General features: G+C 41.7%; 2 protein-coding genes across 3 annotated transcripts in view; both read right to left on the bottom strand.

The window, feature by feature from the left end:
- Positions 1-414: 414 nt before the first annotated feature.
- Positions 415-11,764, bottom strand: NSRP1 (nuclear speckle splicing regulatory protein 1). The gene is made up of 7 exons (XM_039720712.1): positions 11,703-11,764; positions 10,588-10,675; positions 5,569-5,625; positions 5,278-5,409; positions 4,541-4,748; positions 3,857-3,965; positions 415-2,018 (listed from the first exon to the last, which is right to left on the bottom strand). Exons 1-7 carry the CDS (start codon positions 11,720-11,722, stop codon positions 995-997), a joined length of 1,638 nt encoding a protein of 545 aa, XP_039576646.1. The 5' UTR covers positions 11,723-11,764; the 3' UTR covers positions 415-994.
- Positions 11,765-12,579: 815 nt separating this feature from the next.
- Positions 12,580-15,439, bottom strand: part of EFCAB5 (EF-hand calcium binding domain 5) — a 35,226-nt gene continuing 32,366 nt past the window's right edge. For both annotated transcript variants that reach the window (XM_039721014.1, XM_039721015.1), the window contains 4 exons: positions 15,065-15,318; positions 14,493-14,722; positions 14,209-14,305; positions 12,580-12,903 (listed from right to left, as the gene is read on the bottom strand). In XM_039721014.1, the coding sequence (XP_039576948.1) occupies positions 12,776-12,903; positions 14,209-14,305; positions 14,493-14,722; positions 15,065-15,318 (709 nt within the window). In that variant the 3' untranslated portion in view covers positions 12,580-12,775. The remainder of the gene's footprint in view (positions 12,904-14,208; positions 14,306-14,492; positions 14,723-15,064; positions 15,319-15,439) is intronic.

Genomic DNA, 15,439 nt, shown 5'->3' with positions numbered 1-15,439 from the left:
AATTCATTCCAAGCCTTTATAAAGTGGAATAATTTACATTCAATTTTGCTCACACTTTGTTTCATTGCTCAGTCTGCTGAAAAAATCATTAGGGAAACACCAATCTCAAAACCTTTTTTTTTTTTTTTTATCTAGAAGTACACCTTACTCTAGCATGTGATAAACTTGCAACAGAAAAAAAGTGAAAGGAACAATTAAAAAGGTGTTGAAAACGTATTCTAAAAGCTATGACCACTGTCAGACATCCTACTTACCTAGCTGGAAGATAATTTTATTCTTGAATACAAACCTTTGAACAGAAGGTTTATACGACAAATCTATCACTTAAACTGTAATATATGAAAACAGACTCATCTACCTTATTCCATGCAAAAAAGATGCAGTAAAATAACCTACACACAAAAAAAAGAGCCATACATTTGATCCAATATGGATCTTGCACTTTATTGACTGTTTCTGTACATCAGGTCCCCAGACCAAAACCCACACATAATACAAAATTTATACCTCAATATGCATATATCTTACAGAACTCCACTCTACAAACAGAACTCTCCTAGATCATTATTCAGGTTGGTTTTCTTGCTTTTTCACACACTTTTATGAGTTTGCTCCCCATTTTTGAGAGCAGTAAGGGCAATGAGTCCTCCTAGGGGCTGAGAACACCTTTGTTTCAGCAGAGCTCACTGTTTTGGCTGCTGAAAGGAGCAGGGGGACGCATTCTCACCTTACACTGTTTAACACTCCCAGGTCTGTCCAAAATCTTCATGTACCAAGGACATGTACTGAAGAGCAGGGTGGACAGTCAGCCACATTTAACATTTCAGCTGTACAGACAAAGGGTGTGTGTCAAGAGACCCACTGATCCATTCCAAACGTTGTTCTCTTAAGGGACACACAACTTCTCAAAGGAAAGCCAGGAATAATAGGTAGGATAACCTTTTCTGTACAAGGATCTGCACAGAAGTGGCTCTTGCCTGACAGCCCAGGGCCATCAATCCTCCTCCTTCTCGATGTAGGGCTTGCTGCTGACCCGGGCCATCTGCCGGGCCAGGTACCGGTCCCGTGCTGACATCACTGTCTCCTCGTTGCTCCTTTTAGCAAATTTGCTCAGGGTCTCAGGTGCTTTCTGTGCTTGTTCTTTCTCATCTTTCTCCCCTTCTTCTCCAGCTTTACGTTTCTGCTCAGACATTCCAGAGCTGGAACTTCCCTTCTCATCCACCTCTCTGTCTTTTCCCTTTCTCTCTTTTCCCAGATCACTCTCTCCATCTTTTTCCAAAGATGCAGGACTACCTTCTCTCCTCTCTCTGTATTTCTTTTCCTCACTGCCATACTTCTCTTTCCTTTCCTTTGCATGATCTTCCCTTTCTCTGTATTTTTCTCCTCTCTCCTTCTCTCTGTCATATCTATCTTTATCATTTCTGGTTCTTTCTCTCTCTCGTTCCTTCTCTGAGCCCTTCTCCTCTCTCTCCTTTGCCCTCCTCCATTCTCTGCTATGCCCCTCCCTCTCTTTTCTTTCCTTCCCCCTTTGTTTATCATCTTGATCTTCCCTCCTCCTGTAGTGATCTCTACTAGTGTGATCCCCATGCCTGTGTCGCTCTTCCCTTTCCCTCTGGTGATCCTTTTCATGGGTTCTACTTCTCTCATAATCCTTTTCCCTGTACTGTTCATCACTCCCCCTTCTGCTTGGCCTGCTCTCTCCCCTCTGGTGACTTGTTTGGGCTTTGGTGCGTGGCTCTTCCTCCCCACTGGATGAGCTTGGTGACCTGGAATGCCTCTGGCTTTTGTGATGTTTAACCTCCTCTTCACTGCTCACAGAGTTCTCCCTTCTTTTCTTCTTTTTCAAATTCACTTTACTATGCTTGTGTCTCTTGTCATCATCACTACTATCAGTTCCTAGGTCGGTATCAGCATCTGGATTATTTTCTTTCTTAGAGGGTTTCACTCTTTGACTTTCCAACGGGCATTTGTTCCTTTCGTTGGCTTCATCCTGGCTGTCAGGTTTTTCTTCCTTTATCCTACATTTTTGACATTAGAAAAGAATAACAACATTAAAAAGCCTGAAATCTTGGACTTTTCTACAAACTGACTTCTGGTCAGGACTTAGGCAAAAGATGCTGCTGAAAAGTCTAAGAAAGCAAATCTGTCTGTGGCTCAGGTTCCAGGATTCCAGCACAAAGTATCCATATCTGGCTCACTGGTGAATGTGAGCTGAGGAATTTATCTAAAAGAGTCTGGCTATGGTGAAGTATGTGCAGCCTCCATGTGAGGAAAAAAACCACTGATTTGTGTTCCTGTGTAAGCCTGCTGGCAAGTTACAGGTTTTCCTATGTGTCTGGTCCTCTGTTCACATCAAATAATTATCCAGGGAAGAAGCAGGTTGTGTGTTTTGTGGACAGAGAGAGGAATGTGTTCTTTTGATCAGTATTTCTGAAGATCTCACTTGTGGCTAGACAGAAATTAGTAACTTTTTACAGCTCAAATATTCTTACATGCAAAATGTTGACCCATGGAGGGAGTTATGCTTTGCCACTCTCTTCTGACTGATGAGGAAATCCATGTTCACTCACACAAGCCACGTCTCTTCCATTTAATCACAGAGCTCCAGGAACAGCCTGTGGGGCTCTCTCATGAGTCAGCACACCCCCAGTGAGACTCTGTGTCTGCTGAATGCTTGAAGGCATGGACAGCCTATGAACAACAACTAAAAACTACACTGAAAAGCTTGGTAATTTACCTAGTAATCCAACTCAAAGGTGGGACTCACTTTAGGGACACTTCTGAGATCTAAAAATGGAGCTGTTTCCTCTCTGTATCCTGCTGCATCACCATGAATAAGAACAAAATTAATATAAGGCTTTTGAAAGCCTTGCTGGAAACACCATCTACAGGACTGTTTCCCTTGAATTAATTGTATGTGTCACTAAAGGAAGTTTCCTTAATTTGTAACATCATTTCAAATGCTCTCTATACAGTACAAAATCACATCATCCTGAAGACTTCATGGAGAACTCCTTTCCTTGTGGCAGCTGAGAAACTTCAGTGATCACTTTCTCCACTTGGGCTAAGTATTTGCTTTCTAACAATACAATCTCAGATCTAGAAGATCTCTTGATGAAAGCTGCATTTTATTTGTGATAGCAAACACTTAACTAGTGACATCCATGCTTTAAACCTCTATCAAACGAGGTTTAACCTGAGTTAATTGTCTCTAATTATCAATTGCTGCATACAAAAAATATCCCCTTCATCACATTTACCCACAGGGCAGAATGTTACCATTTTAAACACCTAAATAATTCAGTCTCATCTCATTACTTTGCTTTGGAATGTTCACATATGCAAAAGACTCCCACTGGATTTCGTATATATTTGATTCATATCCTTTTACCACAGTATCAACACTCAGTTTTATGCAACTAAATGTGGAGTAAGTACAAAGTGAAGAGACACATTCTTTACAGGAAATTCAGAGCATATTCATTTCCTATGACTTACTGCTATGTTCACTATTTTATCTCTTGTCTTCCTCATGATTAAAAATGTGTAACTTATACAGATTGCTAAATATTACGTAAACCAAAGAAAATGTAGGTTAGAATAATACCAAGCACGATTACAATCATAACTGTCCTCTTGATACCTTTCAGACAGCATCACTACCCTGCTTGTTTCATTTCTGTGTCACTGATGATCATTAGTTATTTACCAAATAATTCAGTTAACCAGCTGTATGAAATTTCCAGTTTACCTTACCACTGTTTTAGTGCTCTGTCCAATCTTCCAGTGAATACAGAAGCACAAACAACCAGGTGCTGGTTTCCATACCTGAAACCCTGCTGGAATCACATCCTACCTGGCTTCACGGAAGCTGCATTTAGGCATCTCTTCTTCCCCCACACGCTGGTTTAAAAGATGTCTGTAGAATCCACTGAGATCCTTCTGTTTGGTCACATCCAGGTATGCTGAGAGAAAGGAAGGGAGGTTGGGTTTACTGTGCCACAAATACTTGTCACACACAACTGGTACACACCACCACAACTGCAATTTCCATCCTGGAGGTTTCAAATCCGAAGTGGAAAAAACTCAGAGTAACCTGATTTGGCCTCACAGCAGGCCATGCTTGGAGCAGGCAGCTGGAACAGGTGACCTTCAGAGGTCCCCAATCTAGCTAATGATCCTACATCCTGTGCTTCACATCTACTCCTGATCCTGACCAGAATGTCTGAGGTAAGGACTGGAAACATCACTGTACCCCAGGCTTACGAGTCTTCCTTCAACAACTGACCCTCCCTCAAAAAATAAAGCACCCACCCAAACAGTACTGACACACAAACAGAGGAGCTTCCTCTGTTCCATCTGTAACACGTGCAGAGGAAAGTAACAGACCAAGGTTGATCTGATTCAGGATCAGCTAATCTGGTCCTCTTTGATTTTAATTATCTCAAGCATCACATGGAGACCACCAGATGAATATATTGTACATCATGAACAAGGCCCTACTTCTTTTTCAGGACAATTATTTCACTATGAATCTCACCCTCGAGAGCTGATTCTCTTCTTTCTCTCTCCTCCTCCTCAGCTCTTTCTTGCAGCTTCTTCTTATAGGCTGAAGTCACAAAGGCCTCTTTGTCTGCAAACTCTCCTCCTTCCATTTCACGCTCTTTCTGAATTTTTCTTTCCATTCGCCTTTCTTGTTCCTTCTTCCTAATCTCAGCTGCTTTGAGGATATTGTGGATGTATCTGGGCTGAGGTAGAAGGGCAAAAAGTTACCATGCTGAGAAGTAATTGTGGTGGCTGATAAAACACAAATTGGGATTGATGATGTTGAATTAAGTTGGTAATGGAAGAAAACTGTCAGGAGCTGCTCTAATGTGTTCTCCCTCTGACTGACAGCTATCCTAAACAAACTGCCATTCCTCTCAGACCCCTAACACAGCACATTTCACAGCACCAAGAGGGGCTGCTGTATTCATTCAAAACAGTCATCCCTCTTTGACTAGGAGGATTTTCACTCTAAATGAAAATAAATGTTTTCTTCATTTTTCATCCCTCTGTCTTCCTAGCTGTAACAGCCTTGCCCTTCTTTTAAGGAGTGGGAGGCTTCCTTTGATCCCCAGAACCTGACAAGGGCCTTTAAATGAACTAGAATAAGTAACAATGAAAGTATCACTGGCCAGGATAACCCAGCAATGCTTTGAAGTTTACAAATTAACCAGTCATGGTTACCCCAAGCAGAGAGAGTTGAACAGACAGGATACATTCTCAGGTACTGACCTTTTTGTCATCATTTCCAGCAAACATTTTGGCACTGCTTTCTTTCTTCTTCTGCTGCATTTCATCATAAATACTGTCATATTCATATACTGTAGCATCTTCTTCTAAAGCCTTCTGAATCTCCAATTTAGTCTAAAACAAAAACAGGGAGAAGGAGACGAAAAGATATGAAAATAATAATGAAATCTTTACTATTTTCAAATATTTGGTTCCCATATTATAATTTAAACAGATCTATAATATAAACCTAACCATCAGGACATTGAGAATAAATTAAAAATAGTCTCTTACCTGTTTCATTGCTTGCTTTTTCAGTGCCTCTTTCTGAAGACTTTCCCCAACAGTTGGCTGTAGGAAGGACACATTGCAGAAACAAAATTTAATTACATTGACACAGGTTCTTTTTCTACCATTCTAATAAACAACTATATAACAGTCCAATTACAGACAGGTGTGATTCAGAAAATACTGAATTCTTCCTGCATGTCCATCAGAGATGTAGCAGTCACAAGCAGAGATACTGACAATTACATGAAAAAATTCATAGTTAAATACAAAATTCTGCAAGGATTTGGTATTTAGTTCAAGTCTCATTTGTTTCATTAGTTGTGTATTTTCAGAAATAAGAACACAGCTAAACAGCATGTACTTCAAATGTTACTGTCTAATTTCTCAATACAAGCATGCTACAAAATAGCAATATGAATCTTTCCCATGAAGAAACAGATCCCTGTTGAAAATATGCTTTATAGTCATACTGTCTTTTACAAAAAAAGCTTTGAATTTTATTTACTTTTTTCTTTTAATTAGTTTTGACCTAAACTACCTATCTATCTTTTCTCAACCAATAGATAATAGTGTTTATTAAACAGATCCACTATAATGGCAGGACTTGTATCCTTGTTTATGTAATTAAATATCTCTTAATCTTAAAAAGCAGAAATAGGAAGGAAAAATCCTTTTGCATTTTGGCAGCTTCCCAAGTTTTGCAACTTTGACTAATACATGCCCTGTGTCACATTTAAAAAAGGCAGAGATTCTGTAATTTGTTGTTGCTGATTATTTGGACTAGAATTGGATACAGTCCCTTATTTATTTATTTATGCAGCTGGTCGGTTGGTTGACTGGGGGAAGTAGATAGTGGATTATTTAGTTTTAACCTACAAATATCCTGGATTCATTCATCTCATGTTTACCTCTGCTTTCAACACTGAAGAACTCTCAATTTTTGAAGAACTAATGTTCAGAAATAGTTTGCAATGCTGTACTTAATTTTACGACATACACCTTCTTCTGAAAAGGCTATAAATGAGTCAGTACAAACCATAAACAGCCATTTTAAATTAGCATAGAACACACATCAGCATTACATGGAAAACCTCAATTTCCTCCTAGTTCTTGAGAAAGAAGATGGGCCTTTGTTTGACACACTGAGGGCCACCCTGAAGGTTTCCTCTGTGGCAAACTCTTACACTGGTTTAAAAAAAGGTACCTCAACAGTGAAGAATCTCCCCTGCACTATTGCAGAAAGCAGGGGCTCAGTGAAAAACAAAACAGATTCTGCAGTTACATTTACAGAACAAGCTCCATTCCACCAAAACATTTGAAAACCTGCTTAGAATGTTTTCTTTGTCTGCCTACATGGAATAAATGCACTGATCTACAAAGATTAGGTAAACACTAACATAATACATAATCCTCATTATGGGACATGTGATGGTAAAGAAGTCCATCTGCCATTTCTCCAGACTGGCAGTAAGTTTACAGAAAACAAACATCTTCCCCAATGTTTTATGGTGGACAATTTCCTGTTGTGCTGTGAGCTCTGATAGATGAGAACTTCCCGTCCTTTTGTATTGTTTTACTTATCAACTGCCCATTTATTAAAGGCCCTATAAGCCCAGCAATCTGTCTCATACTTTTTCCCTCCCTCTAGCCAAGCTATTCTTCTGAAGCACAAAGCTTATAGTTCAATATTTTCTGAAAGGAGAAAATGTTTTAACCCTATCCTGTGAAAGGACATGGAATCCATGCAAACCAAGGAACTCTGAGAAATGAGGCTCTCCAGTCCACCACTGCTACCAGACCATGGAAGACAGCTTGTACACAACTAAAAGGTTATTTAAAAAACCCCAAACAATGAATTACCCCAATCTGCTAACATTTCTCATGGTTCTTTCCATTTCTTAGCTCCTTCTCACTCTAAAATGAGCTACTCACACCCTCATGTACATGGATTTAGGAGTGAATCCTTATGGCCCACCCTCACAGAGAACTGTACAATGCAAGCACAACCTGCACATGAGACTCCAGCCTTCATGGATTTAAAAAACAAAAATCACATCAGGCAACAGATTCCTCTCAATTCACACACAGTATGAGTCATGGCTACTAGCAGAAGATCAAGAGAATGAACATGAAAAACAAGTCATGTATACAGAATTAGCTTTTCTCAGCATTCCATCCTAGTTCCCAGAAACCAGATCAAGGACTTCCTGAACTGAAGGATGCACCTGAACCATTGTTTGACACCAAGAGCCTCCCTTGATTTCACTAATCCATTTCTGAATCCATTTATATTTCTGGCCATGCTACAGTATCCTGGGGCAAGGAGTTCCACACCTTAACTACACAACTTCCTCTTGTTTATATTAAACCAGTTACTTGGTAATTCCATAACACAACCTACTGCTCATACTATGAAAAATGGCAACATCACCTTACTTCTCTGAATCATCCTTGATTTTACACACATCATCTTGACTCTTTTCCACTTCCTCCTCCTCAGAAAACTTTTATAGGAGCCCCTTTTTACTCTACCCAGTCTTACTTTGCATGCAAGCTGTTGCAAAATCTCTGGTCAGCACCATCAATTACTCAGCAAATCCTTTTAATCACACTTTTCCTTTGAAAAGTTGCAAAGGAATGGAAGCATCCATAAGCAAAATCAACAATCTGAGCCTACAAGAAGATAGTTTTCTGCTTCTTTTCAGCTTCTGCCTGCTTAAACACTCCACTTATCTTTCACGTGGTCACTAAAAACCCCACCAAATCCAGCTGATACATTCACAGAACTGTTCACACTGGCCTCACAACTTCTATCCCGAATTTAGCACCTACTGAGGTCTATTTACAGGTTTTTTTTTCATCCTATATTAACAAATCAGTTTGGAAAGACTGGTACAGTACAGGCACATACACAGGGTAATACTGGTGCAATCACAAACCAGAAATTTTATCTGCTGTACCACAGAGATAACTTCAACTAAACTCCAAAGGTAAAAACAAACAATGAACATCACACAAGCCACCTGAAAAGCCACTTTTTCCCAGTCAACACTGTATTTCCAGAAAATTTCCTTCCCACATCCTCTGTTTCTTATGAACTAACACAAAGACCACCTTCAGCAACTAACAGCCATTAATGTACTTAACCACAAGGAAAAAAAATCCAAATTCCTTCAGCAAGAGTTGAGGCAAAATCTGAGTGAAAAATGCATAGTAACGTTAAAAAAAAAGGAGCAGAAGTTTGGTATCTAATATATAATCACAGACAAGTCAGGTCTGCAGATTTCCCAGCACAAACTTTATTAGAGTTCAGTTAAAAATACATAATCTCCAGACATTTGAGATGTAGTTCTGACTGATAAGGTAGCAGACAGGAAATGAAACCCCTCCCAAATGCTGCTCCTTATCTTGAAAAGCTCTGAAATCATTACTGAACTAATAAAGTAATTCTGATTTTTTTTAAAAAACAACAATCTTCTTTGATAAAGGCAGTTATGAGATTATTACTTTTTGCTGGGTATGTACCATACTGATGAGCACAACAACTTTTAAGAGCTTTTGTAACAGACTCTGACAGTGAATCTGTCAGCTTTTCTGAAAGGGAGGATACTTGAGATGTTAAGCCAAAAGCTGGCAGACAGCATCATATATTTTTTTTTTACTAGAATGACTAACATTCATTCTTTTGTTTCAATGTTTAGATATCAAGAGAAAATGAAGAAGTGAAAAAGCCAAGACATCCCCTAGGGAGGTTCCCAAACCTACCACACAACATTTAATTACAACAGATTAAATGAAGTTTATTCCTGGGATGTGGAAAATGTGGGGTCAGATCCTCAATGCAGAGAAAGACACCAAATCCCATCTAAGAGGGGAAGTGCTCCATCACCACCTCCAGCAGCTGTAGCTAAAGGAAAGCCTCTCTTTACAGCCACAGTGGAGGGATGCACCTCTGAGGATCACAGCTAAGTGAGGAAAGAGACCAGATTTAAAAAACATTTGTTTCCTGCAAGCTGCACTGAGGCAGTTTCATGTTGAGGGCTGAGTGGACATCACTAGAAAGGATCTCAGCCCTCTCCTGCCCTGTAAAAAAGGAGCTCAGACACCTTCAACAGCAACACTCCAGATTTTCTAATGGAACCAGGTACACACAGGCTGGGAATTGCTAAATTCAGGCGTTCTGTGACATAAAACTAACAACTGCTAGTTCATTAAAATAAAAACAGATTTTAAAAGTAAGTATTTTGGTGAGTCAGAAACCGACCAAAATTATTTGATGCTTTATTAGCATTGTTTTTCTCCACCACCCAAGAGAGCAAGCCTGGAGTGAAGCTCTAGGGAGGAAATAACGTGTTTGGAGCACAGGTTCTGTAAGGGCCCCAGCGCAGCCCATAGCCCAGCCTGTTCCTGGGCACTTCCCCGGCTTCCAGCAGCACATCCAGGTGGGATTCACACAGCACACAGTGCCCTCTGCTGGGGCAGGTACAGAGAGAGCCTAATACTTTAAAAAAATTAAAAATTAAGGATTACAGAAAAGAACACTCTCACACAATATCATACATCTTCTCTTGCTGTAGAACTTTTGGGCTGCACAGCTTTGCTTTTGCTCCCAGTATGAACAGTATAAAATCAATTACATCAAATTTGGGTGGAATGAGCTAAAGGATAAAATACACATAACTACCACACTTAGTATTTGAGTGAAACCTGTTGATTATTACTGGTCTTTCTATTTGCAGGCATTCACCAGTGACAGCCAACAAATCTCTTTACAAGTTACAGTTAATTCTGGCAAACAGGCTGTCATATATGCTGAATTTCTGGAAGAGTTGACAGAAAGGAACAAAAATTCATCACTTCCATGTAATGTGTACTAAAGAAAATACAGATCACATTTCACACTCAAATCCAAAATGATGACACACATACTAATGACACTGCCAAAACCTGATGCAGCCATTAAGGGTTGGACACAAATAAATTTGCAGAACACAAATTTCAGAAGAAAATTGTTGAACTGACCTCTTCATCTGACTCATCTGCAAACACTGAGAGCTTCTTTGAAACAAGATTTTTCTGTGGCAACTTTTTGGGCATAATAAGCCCATATCTAGAGGGGAAAAAAAAAAAAGTTACCTTTAGCATCACTTACAACATAGCACATTCCAAACAAAAATTCTGCCATTTACCATTTGAGAAGTAAAAGATCAGCATCAACATAATGTATATATATGTGAGCAGCCTTTGCAGCAGAGCACACCAGCCAGCTTCCCAGGAAAAGTTTCTGGATGCAATGATTGTCCTAAATTGGGACACAAATCCCTCTTGTCCAGAGTTATCCAATTAATTTTCTTTTCTCTCTCAGAGAAGCAAGAAATTTTTTTAAATGCCAACTGTTTAATCTGAAGTGATTTAGTCTCAGTCTATACCAAGCACTGTTCCATGCCTATGTTTGCAGTGCTGTAATTTCATGTTTTGCTGGCAATGTCACCACAGGTGCTATGGCAAAGGACAAGTCAGATTATGTCGCACTGAGATTAATTAACCATACACAAACAACCCTCCTGCTGACAAAGTCCACCTCTGTGCTAAACCCACTTCCTTTCGGTGCTGAGCAACCTCTAACTCGGGGGTTCCTCGCCCAGCTGCGTTTCCCGGAGTGCATCACTGAGTCAACAGCTCGCCACAGGGTGCATGGCCGAACCCACACCGACCATTGTGGGGGTACCAGCCCATCCCCGTGCCCGCCGTTTGCCCCCCGAGCCCGGAGCCCGCCCTCAGCTCCGTCCGACCCGGCCGCGGAGGCCGAGCAGAGCCGTGGGGGCCGAGCAGAGCCGCGGGGGCCGGAGCCCGAGGGCGGGAGGTGTGAGGGAACACGGAGGGGATTCTCCTCCGCACGAGTGAAAAACACCCCCGCACCCTCCCGCGCCTGCCCGCTGAGGTCTGCTTGTTTTTAACAAACACAGTTTGAAAGTCAGGCCAACACAGCAAGGCCGCGCGGCGGACACCAGGGACAAGCGAGTCCCTGGGCAATAGTTTTGCAGCGCTCGCCCCTGCCCGCAGCGCGGCCCCAGATCCCCCCGAGCGCTGCCCGCGGCCCGGCGGGGCCCGCCCGCCCCGGCCCTGCCGGCACTCACTGCTTGCCCAGCGCCGCCATCTTGTCGGGCCGCCTCCCCCGCGCAGCCGCTGCCGTTCCGCGGCCGCAGATTCCTCGCGGCCGAGTCCTCCCCGCCCGCCCCGGGGACCCTCACGGCACCGTGCCGCGGTCCCGCTCCGGGAGGGAAGCGGAGAGCGGGTGGAGGCGGCTGGAGGCGGCGGGGGATTTTTTTTTTTAACAGCTCGTTGTCGAGGGGCGAAAGTGCTGATCAGGGAAGGGAGATGGCGGGCGCTCCCTGAGGGAGCAGCGCGGGGAGCCGGGGGCGCCTCAGGGCAGCGGCGGGAAAGGTCCCGGAGGAGGGAGAAGCCCTGAGGGGGAAAAGCCCCCGAGACGCTCCCGGGCCGAGGCTGAGGAGCCTCGCTGGTACCTCCCCCCCATCACCGACCTGTCGCTTGTTTCCCGCTAAAGACTGAAAGAGGAGTTTAATTTCCCAAAATGTTATTAAAAAAGTGATTGTGCCAAAAGGGACGTTATTGGAAAGATTAAATCTCGCTGTAGACAGTGCAGTTGCTGTAATCTCAAGCTTTATCCCAATAAGAAAGCTTTTCGTGTTTTATTAATAGTATTGGGCTTTTCTGCAACGTGTTCAGATGAACATTACAAAATACTGATTAACAACCTTTATTTAAAATTATTCCTAAAAGGTCCTTTAAGGACACTGAACCTTGAAAATTAATGCTGTGTCATTTGTGAGCCTTGTAACTTGGGAGCCATAAAGATGTTCCTGCCTCTTGTTTTCCCATCAGAATTAATTTTAAAATCCCATAAAACTTTTATTAAGGCTTTAAAATTTGGTAGCTATACTGGCAAAATTCTTCCCTTTAATGTTTCTATTGCTTTTTCTTGGTAATCCTTAACAGACGCCCTGTCATCTTAACTAATAACCCCAAACAGATTTAAGCTATTTTAACAACAAATATTAGTGCCTATGCATAAAAAATAGAAAATCAACAGTTAATTTAATAAAATATGTGAAACACCAGAATCACAAGAGTTAGATGAGAAATTAAGAGATTTAATTGAAGGCACAGTAGAACTGGATGCCAAAAGGGGCTAAGGATGGGTTTTTTCAGTGTGTTGGCTCTTTGTGATCTCCACGAGTGCCAGGCAGGTGTGAAGCCACTGGCACAGGTATTGGGCTGGAGCAGAGTCCTGCTGCCACACTGCTGCTTGAGGGACACCTACAACAAAAAAACAGCTGGAAATACAACAGGGAAAGCCAAAACCATGAGCAGTGTTGCCACAAGAACAGAAGGTCATCCTCTCAGCAGAGTTTATCCTGAATCCAGTAATCCCAGGAGTGGTGATGCTTTGAAAAGCACACAGCTATCTTGTGACAGTGACCTGTCCAGTGCTGACTTTCCACTATAATTTATCTTATTTTGTGGTGGGTAGACTCTTGTACAAAGTGCTCTGCTATATTTTAATGCTAAACCTGCAGGTTTATATTTGGAACATATGGACATTATCTGATGTTCATTTTAAAGGAATTCCCATAAGCGTGAGTTATACCTGCATTCACACCCCTGATCTGACACTGCTCTCTCAGAATAGGTTCCATCCTGGGAAACCAACCTCTCCTAGCACATCTGCAGTTTCCAAAGCTACATTCTTTAATCTAATTACATCAGCACCCCTAACTGTCGGAAAACTGGATGCTCTAGGCCTGTTTTGTTCTTTCCAGTGAATTAGTTTAATATATATGAGTAGAACACATGAGAAGGAACTATCACTGCCTCAAGTGTTTACTCTTTATCAGCAGGCAGGGTACTGTTGATAAATATCCCCAGCTAAAGCAATAACTCTTGTCCACGTTTGGCTTTTAACAGGCCTCTCAGACTGGTATTAGATCATGAAGAGAGAGATCTCAACGAGAACAAGTAATTTCTCTTACAGAGATATTACAAATAATAATAATAACAGCCTCTTGACTGCTCTGGCACCAAAAAAAGCTCAGGTTCATTAAAGGAGAAAAAGACAGACTGACAAAGAGCTCTTGTCTGTGGCCCCTGAGTACACTGAGCACTTGGCAGATGGTGTTTATGAAGAGGAGGGATCACACTGTGTGTTCCTGTTTGGAGATGGGTCAGTCCCTAGGGCAGGGCACAGAGGTCTGAGGCAGACTTGCTTGCCAAAAGAACCATCATTCTTCATATGTCTTTACACACTACTTGCCAAAAGAACCCTCATTCTTCATGCTTATCAGGAGGTTTACAATGAGATCACTTGTTCTGGAAGGTTTCAAAGCTGATTGCTCCCCTTTCCTGAAGGCAGTGAATTTTGAGTCTAAATTTAACAGGTTCATTTCTATTGACCAAAAAAGATTGCAGATATTGAGGACCCGTTACGTATTGTTTCATCTATTGTGAAATCAAAGTTAATTTCTGAAGTAAGGCCCCTAAAAGCACTCAGCTGAATGTTGCCATTGACACAGTTTCATTGTTGAACTGTGCCTGGTAACCTCCCAATGAGTTTATAATATTTACCAGTGATGAGGTCCAGCAGCAGCTCTGATTGAACTTGCACAGATGAAGCAGTTGGATCAAAGCAATAAATCTCCTGAATCAAATTGTCATCGAGTTTCTGCAATGCAGAGAACAAAAAGATTAGGGTGTTTGTGAAAAGCTTACAGAATAAAAGACATATGAAAAATATAGGAAATCTATAGGCAATTAATTATTTCACTGCCATTTCCCCCTTGGCAAATTCCACTGCATCTTCTTGGAGGAGGAATAATAGAAAGCAAACTCTAAAGAATTTGAATTCTCACCAGTTTACACTGACTCCAGCTCTCAATCTCCTCTGAGCCCTTCCAGTCTGGATGCAAAAGCAGCAGCACAGCCTTAACTACATCGTGTACCAGAGCTGGGGGCTCTGCACAGCTCTTCATTCTAGCAAAGCTCTCAGCACTGAGTTTCTGGACACACTCACGCAGCTCCTGCAGCATGAACCGGTGGAACAGAATCCCTGCGTGCCTCAGAGTTGCCACACGTTCTGCCTCTGCAGTCAAAAACAAACCTCTCAAGAAGCTGCTCAGAAACATCTGCTACTCAGGAGTTACATTACTGCTTGACAGTCTATGTGCTAGATCCCTGAGGGCAACAAGGTGTCTGCTTCACACCTTTGATTTCAGCACCAAGTACCCTCTGAGCCAGAGTTAAAATCTGCCCATTCTGTTTAACTCCACTCTGCTAAGCTCTGAGGCTTGCTCGGGAGTAGTTTATATATACCAAGGATTTGTATTTCTCTTTCTATACTTGTAGGAAGGATACTTTCAATATAGTTTTACTGAGATTCCTAATTTCACCCCCAATAACTATCTCACATCTGTATGCACAATACCCAGCACTTGTGTTGGTTCTCTTTCCTCTAGAAACCTCTCCAGGATCTCTGAGCAGGCAGCTTGGGCCATCTTTAGCATTTTCTGCAAGTCTTTCTGTTCCTGAGGTGGTAATTTCTTGTGCTGTCCAATGCTGATATCAAATATGCCAAGAGTTTGTCTTGATAGGTCATGGAGAGGTACTGTGATGTGGTGTTCTCCATAGATAGAAGTGAGAGTGACCTCTGAACTGTCTGTGCACTTGAACAGGTAATCTCTGGAATGAAATGTGCTAGGATTTACAATCCTGGTTTGCTTTGGTGATTTACTTAGCATATTTAAGATGCCATTCATCTCTTTGTTAAAATAAAGGTATTACATTACTAAATCATAGTTTT

The sequence above is a fragment of the Passer montanus genome, unplaced genomic scaffold (genome assembly GCF_014805655.1).
Source record: "Passer montanus isolate IOZ18808 unplaced genomic scaffold, ASM1480565v1 scaffold44, whole genome shotgun sequence".
Taxonomy (NCBI): domain Eukaryota; kingdom Metazoa; phylum Chordata; class Aves; order Passeriformes; family Passeridae; genus Passer; species Passer montanus.
This window is presented reverse-complemented; position numbering and strand designations above follow the sequence as displayed.